This window comes from Sylvia atricapilla, chromosome 24 (assembly GCF_009819655.1).
Source record: "Sylvia atricapilla isolate bSylAtr1 chromosome 24, bSylAtr1.pri, whole genome shotgun sequence".
NCBI lineage: Eukaryota > Metazoa > Chordata > Aves > Passeriformes > Sylviidae > Sylvia > Sylvia atricapilla.
In genome coordinates, this window is record NC_089163.1 from 2,748,351 (window position 1) to 2,765,812 (window position 17,462).

The 17,462-nt window shown below is 40.4% G+C and overlaps 1 protein-coding gene across 3 annotated transcripts in view; it reads left to right on the forward strand.

Moving 5' to 3' along the window:
* The window catches only part of ZMYM4 (zinc finger MYM-type containing 4), a 39,236-nt gene that overhangs the window by 16,041 nt on the left and 5,733 nt on the right, over window positions 1-17,462 (forward strand). For 2 of the 3 annotated variants that reach the window (XM_066335367.1, XM_066335369.1), the window contains 21 exons: window positions 668-746; window positions 1,462-1,714; window positions 3,529-3,703; window positions 3,817-4,029; window positions 5,990-6,140; window positions 6,815-6,930; window positions 7,056-7,328; window positions 7,819-7,969; window positions 8,233-8,405; window positions 8,502-8,652; window positions 9,735-9,875; window positions 10,174-10,211; window positions 11,423-11,567; window positions 11,745-11,863; window positions 12,197-12,368; window positions 12,951-13,004; window positions 13,121-13,300; window positions 13,829-13,923; window positions 14,056-14,227; window positions 15,902-16,053; window positions 17,320-17,431. In XM_066335367.1, coding sequence (XP_066191464.1) covers window positions 668-746; window positions 1,462-1,714; window positions 3,529-3,703; window positions 3,817-4,029; window positions 5,990-6,140; window positions 6,815-6,930; window positions 7,056-7,328; window positions 7,819-7,969; window positions 8,233-8,405; window positions 8,502-8,652; window positions 9,735-9,875; window positions 10,174-10,211; window positions 11,423-11,567; window positions 11,745-11,863; window positions 12,197-12,368; window positions 12,951-13,004; window positions 13,121-13,300; window positions 13,829-13,923; window positions 14,056-14,227; window positions 15,902-16,053; window positions 17,320-17,431 — 3,115 coding nt within the window. The remainder of the gene's footprint in view (window positions 1-667; window positions 747-1,461; window positions 1,715-3,528; window positions 3,704-3,816; window positions 4,030-5,989; window positions 6,141-6,814; window positions 6,931-7,055; window positions 7,329-7,818; window positions 7,970-8,232; window positions 8,406-8,501; window positions 8,653-9,734; window positions 9,876-10,173; window positions 10,212-11,422; window positions 11,568-11,744; window positions 11,864-12,196; window positions 12,369-12,950; window positions 13,005-13,120; window positions 13,301-13,828; window positions 13,924-14,055; window positions 14,228-15,901; window positions 16,054-17,319; window positions 17,432-17,462) is intronic. The other variant, XM_066335368.1, reaches the window with a different exon arrangement.

A 17,462-nucleotide genomic window follows, 5' to 3' on the forward strand; every position in this document is an offset into this window, starting at 1 on the left:
TGGCTCAGATTTCTATGGAGAGCAGGGGCAGGAAGTGTGGTGTCAGTGTGAATAGCTGCTGGGGACTAAGCCAGTCATTTATAGCGTGTCAGCTATTCCACCAGCAGCTGTCCAGGGATTTTCTCATCCTGTACCAAATGGGAGGTGATTCCCCTTGTGTTGGAGCTGGGAATGTGATGGTCTGACCCTGGTGGTGCCAGCCTTGGTCTGCTGTAAAACTTCACCTTAGGCTGCTCCAAGGTCCTAACTCCTGGTTATTACAGAACACTCCCCACCGAGGGCTCAGCTCTATTTCACTGCTCTCCTCCTTTATGTGAAGATAAAACTTCTTTCCCAGAACAAGGGCAAGGGCTGCAAAAGCACTTCCAGCTGGAAAGTTTGAATGGAAAACAGAGATTTCCTTAAGCTTTGGCTGAATTCTGAGGTATCTTGGAGTGCAGCTGGAGATGGGGATGCACCAGGCAGATCTGTCCATTTGTACCCCCTCAGATGTGGTTTGCTGTGGAGCTCTGAGCAGGAGCTGTGTGTGGTGCTCACTTGTCACCCAGCCTTCGGAGCAGGCTTAGGACACCAACTCTTCCCTGAGGTTCAATGCAGTGTTGTGAAAGGATGGAATCATGTAACCTGTTATTACATGTGTGTATTTTTTCCTTTCCCTTTGTTTTAGGAGTACGGCCAACAGCCAAAATCTCAGGAAGGGGAGCTGAAAATCAGTGCTGTATTTTCAGTCAGTGGCACTCCTCTTGGTAAGGAATAGGCAAGACTAATTTCATTTAAATCTGTAAAATGTGTCACCTTTGCCAATAGTCTTGCAGGTCACTCTGCATTTTGTTCACTGTGTCTGATCCCAGTAGGAATGAAGAACTAGTTTGGTTTAGAGAGAATGGATTTGAGATTATAAAATAATTGTGGTTTTGAGGCATAGGAAAGTTGAATGTGAAAAGCATAGGAAAACTGAATGTGTTAATTAGTCTTAAGCTGAAGGAGGGCAGATTTAGATTAGGTCTTACAAAACAATTGTTCCCTGGGAGGGTGGGGAGGCCCTGGCACAGGTTGTCCAGAGCAGCTGGGGCTGCCCCATCTCTGGAAGTGTCCAAGGCAGTGGGGCTTGGAGCAATTTGGGATAGTGGAAGATGCCCCTACCCATAGCAGGGGATGAGATGGGATGAGCTTTAAAGTCCCTTCACGCTTAAACCATACTGATTCCATGAAAGGGATGTTAATAAAAGTGCATTCTCCATTATCATAGTTATAAAAACCTGCTATGCAGAAAACCAGCACAGGGCATGTATTTGTGGAGAGTTCATCTGTTATCTGATTCTCCTCTAGACCCTGACAACCCAAATAAAGCCATGAGCCTCGTGCTTGCCCCTGCACACCAATGAGTTCTGTGTAATAGATCTGTAACACTTACTCTGTGTTTCCTCTCTCTGTGTGTGTGGTTTTTGTTTTTTTTTTTAGTTCCACAGCTGTCATCAGGTTTCCAGCCTGCTGTGGCATCCTCTGGCATGAGTAAAATGCTGCCCTCAGTTCCAAGCACAGCTGTTCGGGTTTCCTGTTCTGGCTGTAAAAAAATCCTGCAGAAGGGGCAAACTGCCTACCAGAGGAAAGGCTCAACCCAGCTCTTCTGCTCCACACTGTGCCTCACTGGATACACCATTCCAGCTTCTCGCCCACCAGCTTCTACCAAGAAAACCTGCTCAAGCTGCTCAAAGTAGGACAGTGCTTTCATTTGTTCTACTAATAATTGATATTCAAGCAGATAATGAAAGGCTTCAGTTCTGTTCTTGTGCCCCTCACTGTGTTGGTAGTGCTGCTTCTCTTATGCTTCCCTTCAAAAATTGGTGGCTGATGCTGTTCCTTGTTAATTGGTCTGTCTGCTTGCAGTTCCATTTCCTTAATTGGGTTTTACATACACACAGATTTAAAAGCCTGTGTGGTGCAGAATGCATCTTCTCTTTTTTTGATGTAAATGAGCCAAATATTAAAAAACTGTATTTCAAAAGGTCCCGTATCTTCCTGCCATTTCAAAATGTCATTGCACTCTCAAAACTAACAAGAGTACATTTTCAAAAGATATCTTATGCATTATTTCTTCTAGAGAAAAATAGATTTATGAATCCCTAAAATGAAGTAAAACATAATTTTACTGATGAGTTAATGTATTCAAGGCAGAATTTTTCCAAAGATTTTAAAAAAGTTAGCTTTTCATTTAGGCTCCATTGTGTGATCTTAGATTTCTGCCTATCTTAGATTTTCAAACTACGTCACTGCTGCTTTCATAACATATAGAGACATTAAATTTATTAAGAATTTAGTATTTTAGATAATGAAAATTTCAGCACCCAAATCAGTTACTTTCTACCTAGGCCTAGTGTGGAAAGGTGAGGTTGGGCTTTTTTGAGCCTATTGGGACAAAATAATTTAGAAAGTACCTAAATTTTCCACAGTCCTGCTGTCCACTGTCACAAATCTTTAGCTCTAAAAACATTTGAATTGTTAGAATTTTTTTTTGTTCATTTGTATTATGTCCAAATTAGCAAAAGGAGACCTTTGTGGCTGGCTCTGTCATTGTTATACATTCACTTCAGGTAAAAAAATTCCAGGCTGATCGTGCTACAGTCTGTTTATAGAGAATTATTCATATGTATTATTTTTAGTTATGAGAGTTACTTTGCCAAAGGAATGCTGCTTTGTTCGTCATTTCTTCAACAACAAATTTATTACTTCAAGTTTTACAATGGCATCTGAACTTTAACTCGAGGCTTCAATTAATTATCTTTTCACTTGCTGCTTTAGTGTGGAAAGGCCTTGTAACAAAGTTTAGAAATCTTGGCTGTAATTTGTATTTATTCTGTTGAAAAATGGGTAATCTCTGACAGGACAAGTGAGAAGGGGGCATCCTTCCAAGCAAGGAGGTTATTAAAAGTATTTTCTCCTAGTTTTCTGACTTCAGGGTTTCAAAACTTTTCTGTGAAAGACTGTTTTGAAAGAGAGAAGAAATAAGAAGAAAGTTCAGTGTGTTAAATCCAGCAACAAATAAAATTTTGGATGTAAGATAGGAAAGTTTAAATTCTCATCAAACCATGGTGGACCAAACTAGTGGTGATTAGAAATTGTGGCCTTTCATTTTTTTTTACTTTTTTCCCTACCCTCTTACTTGCTAAAAGGAATTACTCAACATACCCTGCTTTCTAAATTTTTTGTTAATAAAGACTGTGCAACACAATTACTTTCTCCAAATTCCTTTAGAAAAGAATTAATGCTAGAGCTGTTCTTTTTATAGGCCACTCCTAAGTCCAGCTACAAGATGTTTCACGAAATACCTACCTAAGAATTGTACTTCTTACTTGTTTTCCTAATGGGAAAGCCAAAATGAAGTCAGATCCTTAGCCAGCAAAAAATAAAGGTTTGAATTAAATGGATCCACCCTCTCCTGCAGAATGTTTAGTCTCCAGAATAAGCAAGAGCAGCAAGTTGACATGAAACCGTTATTAATCCTTTATCTCTGCGTTTGTTTTTCCACAGAGAAATTCTAAATCCAAAGGATGTAATCACTGCCCAGTTTGACAACACAGACTCCAGTAAGGATTTCTGCAGCCAGTCCTGTCTGTCCACATATGAACTGAAAAGGAAACCCATTGTCACTATCCACACCAACAGCATTTCCAGCAAGTGCAGCATGTGCCAGAAGAACGCAGTGGTAAAGGCCATTTCCTCATTTGAATCTCTTTAGCTCAGCACAACTTGCTGTGTCAGAGATGAATATTACACACATATTCTTTCTGTCCTTGCTCTATATTCCTTTTCTTCCAGATCAGGCACGAGGTGAATTACCAGAACGTGGTGCACAAGCTCTGCAGTGACGCCTGTTTCTCCCAGTTCCGCTCAGCCAACAACCTGACCATGAACTGCTGTGAATATTGTGGAGGATACTGCTACAGTGGCACTGGCCAGTGTCACGTGCTGCAGATAGAGGGACAGTCCAAAAAGTTCTGCAGTTCCGTGTGTGTGACAGGTTACAAGCAGGTACATGTGATGGGACAAGGAGGAATGGATTTTTGGGAAGAAATTCTTCCCTATCAAAGTGGAGAGGTCCTGGAACAGGGTACCCAGAGAAGCTGTGGCTGCCCCTGGATCCCTGGAAGTGTCCAAGGTCAGGTTGGACAGGGCTTGGAGCAACCTGGGACACTGGAAGGTGTCCTTGGCCATGGCAGGGAGTGGAACAGGATGAGCTTTAAGGTCCCTTCTAATCCAAAACATTCTGAGATTCCATGATTCTGTATTTGGACAAAATACTAAAAATAGAATCCATCTGATTTTTTATTAGGTTTTAGGTGTTTTAAGAAACACCCAATTTACTGCTTGATTATTTCAGTTACTGCTTTGGTCTAAGGTAATTGCTTTTATCATTTCAAGAATAACAGAATCATTGAGGTTGGAAAAGCCCTCCAAGATCATCAAGTCCAACCTTCAACAAAATACCCCAATGCTCACTAAACCATATCACAAAAGTGTCACAGGTCAGAGTGGGCTTTGAACACTTCCAGGGATGACAATTTGCTCCTTAATCTTTGCCCAAACGTGTTGCTCTGTTTTCTCCTCACCACTGGACCAGCTACCACAGAATTCCAGTGTGGCAGAAGACACGGTGAGACCTCCCCAGCAGCAGCCCCCTGTGACTCTATTCAGCCTTGAGATGCTCCTGAAGGAGTATTCTTTATTAAATTGTAGCCTTTGAATTAAGTGGAGAGGAGAAGTAATAATTAGTTGATAATTATGATTTTAACCTTTAAACTTTCCGTATTTACTTTTGATTTTTGAAGACCTGAGCATTGAAGAGAACCTTAATTTATTGTAATAGCTCAATTATTTTTGAATGATTTATTCTAATGCAATTACTTTAGGAAAAAGTGCCCTCTGATAAAAGAATGGAACTTCATTTTTGTGACTTGAGTCTGTTGTCGCATTATCCAGGCCACTTAGGTCAAGAAAGGCCTAATGAACTAAAAAAACCAAATTATGGTAAATGTATTTCATCCAGAAAATTGCCTTCAATATTTGTTGTCCTCTGAAACAAATCTGGAAATAAAATTAAATAAGCTGGAAACATTCTCATGCTGCTTTTATATCACACCTCAAAATCCCATATGTGACAGTTCCCTTGAAAATACAGTATATTTAAAGCTTATAAGGTTAAGTCAAATGTGATTTTAATTGATTTTTAAACAGCATTCAGCTCAATTGTCAGGCACATTCTGATAGTTTCTGGAGGTCTGTGGGTGTTTTTAAATCCCTAAAAGCTTGTACTCTGTTCTGTCCTGTGAAGAGCTGGAATAGCTGGTGATAGAACAAAGTGTATTTTTAAGGCTGTCATACTAATCTAATCTGGTGCACTAATTCTCAAAAGTTTTGGGTTTTTTTCCAGACTCAAAGACCTTAAAAACACCTTATACACAGAAAATGTGTCTATGAAAGTCAGGCTTTTCCCTGTGTCCCTCTTCAAAAGAAGTTTGTAGACCACACACTGAAAACTGGGATTATTTCAAGCAGATGGATCTCTTTCCCATTTTGCTATCAAACATCATCAGGAGACCTGCTCCTCCCTGTTGCTTGTTTCCTCATCTCTTCAGTGGGAATATTTACATGCACACATGATGCATTAAAAACCATAAGCAAAATGTCAATCCTCAGCAAGATATTGGAAGTTGTCTGATACAGGACACAACCCTGATCTGTGCTGGTACAACCTGTAGGAGTGTTTGCAGTGCCCAGACAACCTGGTTGTGGTTAAAGTGGCCTGGGAAGGTCTCAAACCAGAGCCCAAATCAGTGAATCTGCACCATAAATAACACGTAGAACGAGTAGAACGAGTGCTGTTTTAGTCACACTGGCACATTTTATAAATATTTTACATATTTGCCACAATTTCCAGGTTAATAAAAAATGTCAAGTCTCAAATGAAAAACTAATTTCCATGTTTCCACAGAAGTCAGCTAAAATTACACCCTGCACACTGTGTAAGTCTCTGAGATCTTCAGCTGAGATGGTGGAGGGCGCAAATAACTTGGGGAAGATGGAGCTGTTTTGTTCTGTTAACTGTTTGTCAGCATACAGAGTAAAAATGGTCACTTCTTCAGGTAAGCTTATCCTTTTACTTCTACAGAAACTTAATTTCATGTGGCTCATGTCCCAACTTTATTTATCTTGAAATTTAAGGCTGATATTCTTTTATTGGGAGGGTGAGAAGTGGCTTTTATTTTTAAAGGGAAATGAGATGGGAATGGAAGGGCATTCTATTGTAGATAAATGTGGCAGTGACAGTACAGCTATTTCAGTTTTGGTTTTAGGGAGCTTAAACATGATAACCAATCTTAAATCTATTTTTTGCTCTTGAAAGTGCAGCTGGTGGGTTTCCCAGCTAGACAAACCTCTTGTGTGGACTTGTACCATACCACTGCTGGGGCTCTTTTGCCCCTTATCTTATCAGCCCCCTGAGCTGATGGGCTTTTTTACCTCTGCCTGATGTTGCATGGAGCTAGGCAAACATTTTCAGCTATTTTTCATGTGGAAATAGAAAAATGCTTACTGACATCCTAGGGATACTGGGAGATTAATTAAATTTCTGGCAAGCAACAGGCACAGCAGCTGCAGTGTCTGCTTCTGAATCTGTGGAAACGTCGTCTCGGGCTTCTGTCTGTGCCTTGGCTCGTCATTCAGACTCTGTTTTTGTGTGCACGGTGCAAAATTAACTGCAATACAACTTGATGTTGCATAAATCACTTTTTTTTTTTTCTCTCTGTTTCACCCTCAGGTGTTCAAGTTCAGTGCAACAGCTGTAAAACCTCAGCAAACCCTCAGTATCACTTGGCTATGTCAGATGGGAGCATACGCAATTTTTGCAGCTACAGTTGTGTAGTAGCTTTTCAGGTGTGGCATCTAGGATTTCTTCTTAGCTGAACTTAAAAAAAAAATATGCTAAATTGATGGTGGAAATACCCAGGTGCAAGATGTAAGCCTTGTAAAGTAAAACCTGTCTTTTTCCTTTCCTGCAGAATCTGTTCAACAAGCCTGCAGGACCGAACTCCTCGGTGGTGCCCCTGTCTCAGGGCCAGGTCATTGTGAGCATCTCCTCGGGGACAGCAGTCTCAGCCAGTGGCACCACCTCCACTGTGTCCCCCAGCTCCACGAGCACCCCAGCTGCAGCAGGGCTCCAGAGGTTGGCTGCCCAGTGCCAGCAGGTCACCTTTACCCGCTCTGTTGTGAAAATCAAGTGTCAGCACTGTAACAGATCGTTTGCCACCAAACCAGAATTACTTGACTATAAGGTAATAAAGATCAGGGCTTTCAAAGGTTTTATTTCACTGCAGAAACACAAAAAATTGTAGTTTATGTGCACTGGTCTGTCAGTATTGCTTTGTTGCTTGCAAAGACCTGCTGTGGAGGGTTTTGAAACTGATTTGGTTTAACCAGTATCAAATTAATAATGATCCTAACTCTATGGTCTTAAAATCAGAAGAAAAAGAACTCCCCAAAAAAACCCCAAACCGAATGATTGCCTGTCTAAATAAACACACCCTTGTCTCCTGGACCCAGGGATTTTCCTTTTAAACCAAGGACAAACCACATTGGTGAGGGCTTTCTGCAGGAAATTTTGCTTTATTATAAAACTGATTGGGGAGACTCATTTGCCAGTGCTCTGTTGCTGATTTCTAAGGGTATAAATACTCTTCTGCGTTTCTATTAACAATTTAAATGTATTATCTGGGATGTGACTCATTCAAACACTGAAACCAAAACATTCTGGCTCTGTTGCAGGGTAAAATGTTCCAGTTCTGTGGGAAGACCTGCTGTGATGAGTATAAGAAGAAGGGCAATATGACTGCTTTGTGTGAATACTGCAGGTTTGAGAAAATTATCAAGGAGACAGTGAGATTCTCAGGCATAGACAGAACATTCTGTAGTGAAGGTAAGAAAGGGCAAAACCCTCTGACAGAAGTCAAGTCAGAAGTGTTTTGCCTTAAGATTATCAGTAACACTAAAAGAAATCTAATATTAATTTTTAAGTTAGGAATCTGTTTTTAAGGTTTAGGAACACAGAACCCTATTCACACTTTACATTTTAATGGTATGTTTCAGTGAATTATTACAGACATCACTAAATGCAGGAATTAGGAGTGCTGAGGGATTGTCATATTGGTATTAAAGAATGTTTTTGCTGTTTTCTTTTAGTTTGTAAACTGCTCTATAAACACGACTTGTCTAAGCGCTGGGGAACCCACTGTAAAATGTGCAGTTACTGTTTACAGACCTCCCCCAAACTGGTCCAGAATCATTTTGGGGGCAAAACAGAGGAATTTTGCTCAGAGGAGTGCATGTCTAAATTCACAGTTTTGTTTTACCAGGTAAGCCATATTCTCACATCCTCTAGGTTTTTATACATATACCCCTTGTTGGTGTTTCCAAGTGTGTTCAATTTCTCCCTCACTCTGTTTTCCTAGATGGCAAAGTGTGATGGTTGCAAGAGACAAGGTAAACTCAACGAGTCCATAAAATGGCAAGGGGAGATGAAGCATTTTTGCAATCTGCTTTGTATTCTGTTGTTCTGTAAACAGCAAGGTGCTTCTGACCCTCCACTCCCAAACAACACAGGTAAAGAAGGCTGGGGCTGGTATTGCCTTTTGATGTGTGGGGTATTGAGATGGATATTTATCTGCAAACTCACTTCAGTGAACTCTCTAAGATCTGTCTTCTCCTGGGGAGCTTGTCTGTTGCTGTTGAGTGGGCTCAGGTTTAGATTGCTCTGACTTGAGATTGTTTCAAACTCCTGTAGGTAGGAAATGTAATTGCTTCATGTACCAAACAAATTTTAAAGAAGATGAAGCAAAAGCACTTGTTTTCAGTCACTTTCATGAAATAAAAGCCTGTTTCATTGGGGTAAAATGTACAGACATCTAGTGCAGACATGTTAAATATCTAGTTTGTCTTCATCATACCCAGAAGATATGATTGAATGTTAATATTCTTTTAACAATCAAGTGGTGAAATTAGTAGACAATTTTAAATACAGATTTTAAATACAGACTCCTAGACGTGCACTTAAACCAGCCACTTCTGTGCAGTCTGTAGGCATATGAAGAGTTCCCATTTCTGTGTCATTAAGTGTTGATTCTTGGGAAGTATTAATCCCAAGGTTAGCAAGTGCTGTATCTGTTTCCTTGAGCAGGTGGAATGGGAATGAGGGTAGGAATGAATCCCAGGAGTAAGAACTATGAGTTTCTGTAGGAAAAATGAGACACAAAGGGCTGAAAAGCCCACAAAGACAGGAAGAGAAAGGGAAACAAAAGGCAGGAATATCACTGATCCTAAAGAGAAGTATAATTTCCCACTGAGTGATGGTGGCTGCAAGAGTGAGGTACCCAAGACCAAAAAAATATTAACTGGAAGTTTTTAGTGTGTACCAGGCCATGTTCAGCTTGGTGCACTTTGTTTCAATTTGGTGCACATCTACTGCTTACATTGGTGGAGAGCTCTTTTCCCTTCTTGCTTGATTTGCTTGTGGAACCAGCTCCTGTTTAAACTGAAATTCTGCAGCTTGACACCTACATTCCCTTCTCACACAGCAGCCTCTTTCATCTGGAGACAGATCTGAAGGGTGGGTGTTGTTTCAGAAATGCTTTTTTTCTCGATTATCTTACTGCTTATTCTCATTTTCTTCTGTCTACTGTGTCCAGCAAACCTTTCCATGGCACCAGCCTCCTCCTCAGGCCCTCCTTCCTTAAGAAAGGACTCAACCCCTGTCATAGCAAACGTGGTGTCCCTTGCAAGCACCCCAGCTGCCCAGCCTACTGTTAACTCCAACAATGTTTTACAGGGTAAGGCAGCTGAATATGATGCCTGTACTTTTACATATCTATTCCTGAACATTTATATTTGCTCAGGGATTTTTATTTTTTACTGAGAACAACGGCCACTCCTTCATTATGCTTCACATCAGTGCAGGTGATTGCGTTTGTCCTTCCTTTAACTAGGTATAAATAATGACTTAAATTTATGTACATACATCAGGAAATGAGTTGTAATTGGAATTCTTTTTCTTGACCTTGGCAGAATATGGATTATGGTTCTTGATGATAAGTAGACATGTTATTGTATGTTTTCTTTCCTTCACAGGTGCAGTCCCTACTGTGACAGCAAAAACAATAGGAGATGTAAGTTTTACAAAAGACTTTCCTCAGTTTTGCCCAGTTTGTATCAATAACAAGTAACATAACCAAGAATTTGGCCCCATCATTTTATAACTGATTTTTTATTGGGATTTAAAATTCATGCAGCTTGCAGATGCTTTTTAAAAAATGCTCAGAACTTACATGGTACAAGTCTTGTTGTGTCCACTGACAGATTGGATGTTTTAAAGCAAAACTTGTCAGATTGTAGCTCTTGAGGTGCCCGTGGTTCCCAAATAATTTATGTGTGGCTTCTGCACTCAAGGCTGCCTTTTGTGCCCAGAAGTGGGATAGGATGGCAAAAGGACCAGCCTGGGAGGAGGAGATCAGCCTGGGCTGCTGGGACTGACACAACCAAGCTCCTGCAGCTCTGTTTTCCTTCTCTGGCAATGTGGTAACAGCTGTGGGGAACCACTGTCACCACTTACCTGGGGTCACTCTGAGAGTTCCTATCCTTGAGCTCTTGGACCTATGTGATGTAACATCCTGCAGCTCTCCTAAAATACAGAGATGCTTTTATGTAGCTCTAGGTTCTGGAAGACTGACAGCTTTGCTTTTAGCTGGAGTGTCATTTATGGATTAGAGTATGAATTTTCCCACTTGAAATAGATCCTGTTATTTGAATGCATGACTGAAAATTACAGTTAGCAGGACATGGAATTAGTGCAAGCATGAATAGTCAGTCTGTGTGTATCAGGAAATGATACTGCTGCTGCCAGCATTGCTGTTCATTTTTTACATTTATTTGTTTTCAATGGTTTCACATTAGTTTACTCAGTTTTATCGGTGTCTGTATCAGCCAGACTTTTAGTCATCAAAAGTATCTTAACATAATTCCTCTTTATATCTCTGCCATCAGCAAAATTCCAAGGTCAAAAGTTTATAGCAGTTACTTGATTACAGAAACCAAAATATTCTTGCAGATTTGTTCGCTGCACTGTTAACAAAATTAGCTTTATTAGCAAAATTAGCTTTAAACAACATTATTGTTGGATCAAAGTAAATTGAGATGGAAACCAGAAAGCACCAAATAAGCAAGCTTATTTTGCAGTAGTTCTTAAATGATCATTTTTATCAGCAAATACAATTTAAAATTGTTCAGCTTCTCCTAGTAGAGAACAAACTCAAGTCTTATGTTATCCTTCAAACCAATGACCTGACCACTGGCTTGACCTTCGTTTGTGTTTTCCAAACAGGCAAGTACCCAGACAGATGCCCTAAAGCTCCCATCATCAAAACCACCCAGACTTCTGAAAAACAAAGCTTTATTGTGTAAGCCAATCACCCAGACTAAGGCCACCTCGTGCAAACCTCACACACAAAACAAAGAATGCCAGACAGGTGGGTGTCTGATCTCCTGCCCCTGTTGGAATTGTCTGTACTGCAGTTGAGAGAGTAATACCTGATTTATATAACTGAGAATATCTTTTAAATGTGTTACAAGACTTTAACTAGTTTTCAGGTTGTTGTATGGTATTTTCCAACGATTTTTGGTTTGTTCTGTTTTTGGGATAACAGAAGAAGCACCTGCTCAGCCCCAGATCATTGTGGTACCTGTTCCTGTACCAGTGTTTGTGCCAGTGCCCCTCCACCTCTACACCCAGTACACACCAGTTCCTCTGGGGATGCCTATACCTGTAAGTTGTGCTGCAGAAGACAGTGGTTTGCAGGCTTGTTTTGCATCCAGCACACCCAGCACTGTGTCACTGAGTGTTGTGTCTGGTCATGCAAGTGGTATTTAGAGTCCTTGAGGCCATTTCCCTCCTTATTACATCATATTTGGTTAAACATTGTCACACAAAACTACCAAATTGTAGGGAGAGTACAAAGCTGTCCAGTCTGGAGTTATTTTTAACTTCATTTTAGTAGTCCTAAAATATACCTAATATTAAATGGGAGGGATCTCCCTTGTGTATTTGCTGTTCTCTTCACCCCTAAATATGTTCTGATATTTTCCACATGTTCCATAGGTACCAGTTCCCATGCTCATCCCAAATACCCCGGATAATGCTGATAAGATCATTGAAAATATTCAGGAGAACAAGGAAAAGATTTCCATTAATCCATTTGAAGCTGATCTCCTTCAGATGGCAGAAATGATTGCAGAGGATGCAGAGAGAGAAAAAATACACTCTCATGGTGGTAGGTTGTGGCTTTAAAAAGGATATGAAATGCAATGAGGTGAAGGTTCTCTCACCACAGAAATTTCCCTTTGCCTGATTCTAGATGCTGATTTGGCTTGTGATGTCAGGAATAGGTTACCAGAGGTAGAAACCTCCAGACCAGCACATCGTATGTTAGAAAGAGGAGTCAAAATCAAGAAGACAGAGCAGCTGCCTTAAAAGAAAATTTTCCTATCAGGCTTTTTATGGAGGATTATTGAAGGGTGAGGCCAGTCAGACTTTGTTGGATAGTGACCTGTCCATGTAATGAAAGTTGAACAAGCTGGAAAGGGATGAACAAAATATCTACAGATAACTCAGATATCAAACAGGGAGGGATGGAAGCCTTTGGAAAAGCAAACCTACGTTAGTCCTGCATTTCTGTTTCCCCTGCTATAGCACGACCAGGGTAAAAGCTGGTAGGAGAACTCCAGTGAGGAGAAGGCACAGCATGTGTGTCCATGTTATGACCTAATACATAGGTTTTTGCTGTTCAAAGTATTTTATATTATTGTCAAGCTGTCAGTCATGTGTAGATACAGATTTCCTTCTTTTTCTAAAGGATCTCAAACATCTGAACACGAGCTATTCCTGGACCCCAAGATATTTGAGAAAGGTCAGTCAGATTCTTTTATCTTGCAAATGGATTTTGATCCTGCTGCATCTTTTCTTGCAAACTCCTGGTTCTGCCTTTCCTGTAGCACATGGCTCCTGTGATCCCTCTCGTTGCAGACCAGGGCAGCACGTACAGTGGAGATCTGGAATCAGAAGCGGTGTCCACTCCACACAGCTGGGAGGAGGAGTTGAATCACTACGCCTTACGATCCAATGCCCTGCCAGAACCTGATCCAGAGCTCAAGCAGTTCACCAAAGGTGATGTGGAACAGGACCTGGAGGCAGATTTCCCATCAGGTCGGTGTCATGTGAAGAAAAACTCGTTGTTTCATAAAAGAACACACAATTTTCTGCAGGAGTATTGTCCCAGCAGCCTGCTTGTGTGTTTTCATGCAGTGACAGTGGTCAGTAAAGCTGCAATAGTTGATCAGCACTACAAAAAATTACTGTCTTTAGAATATTACTGCTGTCTTTAAAGACAGCACTCTACAGAACCCCTGACAGGAGTAGCAGGAAGTTCTTGCTTGCCTGCTTTGGATTCATGACTTTTGTGTCCCTGAGTATAATCCATGTGAGTGGCAGCAAAGATCATATTTGCCTGAATAAATACACCCACTGTTTTGGGGCCTTTTTTTGTCCTATTGAGAATTTACTATATACAGCAGGTGCACAGATTGCTTAATTAGTCAAATATCAGGATTATTTGAATATACAGGTGTGATTGTCAGCTGTAAGGTGTTCCACAGTATCTCAGTGACAGTGACACTTCTACCTGGGCTGCTAAATCATATGATTAAACTCTTCATGGTGTTGATTTGACTTCAGACTCATTTGACCCTCTCAGTAAAGGACCGGGTTTACATCCACGTTCACGGGCGAGACGGCGACACAGGGATGGCTTCCCACAGCCAAAAAGACGGGTAAGGAAATACTTCTGGAACACAAATCCCTTACATTTCCAAAAAAACAACATTATGTGCCTTAGTCTAACCATCCATGGACGAGGAGGTGATTAAATGCTGCTTTGTTTGCATGTCTTTGCTTGCCTGTAGGGACGGAAGAAGTCTGTAGTTGCTGTGGAGCCCCGGAATCTGATGCAGGGCTCCTACCCAGGCTGCTCTGTTTCTGGGATGACCCTAAAATACATGTATGGGGTAAATGCCTGGAAAAACTGGGTCCAATGGAAAAATGCACAGGAAGAACAAGGGGACCTGAAGTTTTCAGGTAAATTTGTCTCTCAGTGGAAATAGAAATACTTAGTTGAAGAGCGCTTGGCTTGATTTATTGTTCAAGTAAAAATTAGGATCAGGTATCACTGAGTTTTGCAATACCCATGAGTGGAGAATAGATCTTACAGAATTCTGTCTTGAATCTTTCCATGCTTTTAAGAATCACAACTATTATCTTCTTAATTGATCTGTTTCCTTTAAAAGAAGTCTCTAAAGCATTAGAAATCTCCACTTTGCCTTCCTATGCACACAGTAAGTTCTTCATTTGTAGCACAGATGCTTTATGCAGCTGCAGAGCTTTTCTGAGCTATTATAGCACCATGAAATTACAGATTTATCAGGCCATAATTCTAAGTTGACAACACCAACTTGGCCCCATCCATTTTATCTGTAGCTGGCACATTGCCAAAGTATTTGTTGGTCAGCAGAATTGTTTGCTGTAAAAAAATTGTGTGATCCAACATCAAAATCTTAGCACCTTATTTTTAGGCTTCACAGCTGGAAAGAAAAATTCAGAAGTCTGCCCATTCTATGCTGCAACCTCACTGAAACTAACTTTATTGCTCCTCAATAGATAATAATGACAATTAAATACAATTTTGTTTATTTTTTTCAATGATGAATTATTTATTGTTTTACAAAAGCCCAGCAGAACTGGGATTTGGCAGTGTATAACTCCCCTTTTCCCTGATCTCAGATCTTACATCATTGCACTGAGTTTGTGGGCAAATTTTCAGAGTCAAGCAGAGAATTTAAATTAGGAATAGAAATAAGCTCTTTGGGAATGGTGTGGAAGAGAGCAAACCATAATGAATACTTCTGCAATTTAAAGAACTAAGCATGGCAGGACTTAGATAAGAAAGATCCCAATGGGAAACATTCTAGTTAGTATGAGATCTGCTTTTTCATCTCTTACTTGGAATTTTTGTTGTCACTCCATGAGAACAGCTGGGGTTTATTTCCCAGAAGAGGAGTATTCATGTGAGTTACTACGTTTTCTTCTTGAGGCCAAGGAAGTCAGTATTACAGTCATTTCTAGGAAACTGTTCCCACTCCCAGAAAGATTCCCTGCTTATTTCCAAGCAGGCACTTCTGAGGTGTGGAGCAGCCAAGCCTGGTAATTTCATTGCAGATCATTTGATCAATCAATTCCTGGTTGTGCTGCTTCCCTTTCCAAACCCACTCCACGTCCCACTGAACTCTTCCTTCCTTCTTCCTTTAAGAAGTGGGATATGCTGCACTCAGCTCATGTCCAGAAATACTCGGGGTCTTTCTCTGACTCTGGTGAGTCTCTCACTCCCCTGAGTCCAGCTGGAGGGGTGAAAACCCATTTATCATCCCCAGGCTGCCTCGAGCTCATTGCAGCCATTGCTGTCCCACATTTTGGGTTCAGCAGACTCCCAAACATTTCCATGTCTGGACTCTAAATTCCTGCAGCCTCAGTACTCATTGTAACATTGGTACTGATTGCACATGCAGCTGGTCTGGGTTTTATTGGCCAAATGATTCAATTCTGAGCCAACAGATAGGAAGGAGTTCACCATTTAGTCATGCAGGGTAATTCATGTATGAGACAGGAATTTAGAAGTTCTGCCTACATGAAATAATAAGGAATGTTGGAAAATTTAATGTGCTGAATTAATCTTTCTAATCATTTCCTTGGTCCTAGTTCATCCTGTGAAGCTCAAGGAGGACATTCTCTCCTGCACATTTACTGAGCTGAGTTTTGGCTTGTGCCAGTTTATTCAAGAGGTGCGGAGACCAAACGGAGAAAAATATGACCCTGACAGCATCTTATACTTGTGCCTTGGAATTCAGCAGGTAACTCTGGGAGCTAGGGCACTGCTGAGAACATACAGAACTGGCTCTGGTTACTTCTGGGACATCCACAGTCCCACAGAGCAGCTTGGGCTTTATGGAAGAGGCAAGAATGTCTCTTTTTTGTGTTTCATTGTTTGCCTTAGTCCATATATGACCCATTTTTCTGGACTTTCTTTTGGTCACAGTGACCAAGGTCTTCTGTCCTTACAGGAACGTGATGTGGGGGCTGATTGTTTCTACTTAGACACGAGTACTTGGATTTGGAACTTTTTTGATCATTTTTCATGTGTAGGAAAGATTTGCTCCACAGAAATCCTTGTTTTAAGATGCAGTTGTTTAGTTCTAAAATAATTGCATAGTGCTTCTCCAATATCTAACTTTCTGTGGAAGAGGCTGCCCAGGAAAGATTCTCAGTGACAAGACAGATGCCTGTTGTGTTGGCAATATTTACAGAGAAAATACATTTGGAATAACTGCATTGTAATTAGTAAGTCCTTATTACCACCCTTGCAACAGTAGCAGTACAAAACTAGAATAATGCTAGTTTTTGTTTAAAACTCAGTATTCAGTGCATTTCTGTTTCCTTTAGAACAGCCTGCTTGATCCTGTTCAGAAACAATCATTTTGAGATAAAGAGTCAAAAGCTATTTTGATGTAAAACTTATTTAATTAGACATGGAATTATCTTTTTTTTCCCCCTTGCTATGCTTGGACTAAATGCAGAAGGAGTTAAAATTCAAAGTGCCATTGATATGTCCTAGGAATATCAGGGATTTTTTGTGTCACAGTTTTGACTCACTGATACAAACTCCTTGAATTTCAGAAAACTTTTTTAAACTGCTCCTTGACAAGTTAAAGGAACTTTTCTTCACTGCTGCTGCAAGTTGAGCAATTTCAGCAGCCTGTGTCTCTTGTCAGGAGGTATTAACATGTAAAGTTCTTTTCAACAGAAAAATACTCAGTAACTATTCTAGTTTTTATAGGCAAACTCTTTCAAGAATATTAAGAGAAAGATGATTTTTGCAGAAAACAAGCTCTAGAGCTTGAAACATTAACCATAGTTCTTGCCTAGATCTCTCCTTTCATACTGGAGTGGTCCCAATCCCTGCAGAAAATTTGATTTGCTGTTTTACTGGAGATTTCACAGAAGTGTTTACCCCCATAAGACAGTGGGACATAAGAAAGGAAGATAATTTGATGTGCTGTATCTTCTTTGCAATGTTATATAATCATAAACCATTTCTCTGCTGTTTTTTTCTCTTGTAGTACCTGTTTGAGAATGGTAGAATAGATAACATTTTCACCGAGCCCTATTCCAGGTTTATGATTGAACTTACAAAACTTTTGAAAATCTGGGAGCCTACAATTCTTCCAAATGGTAGGACAATTCTTTTGTTTTATCTAGCTGC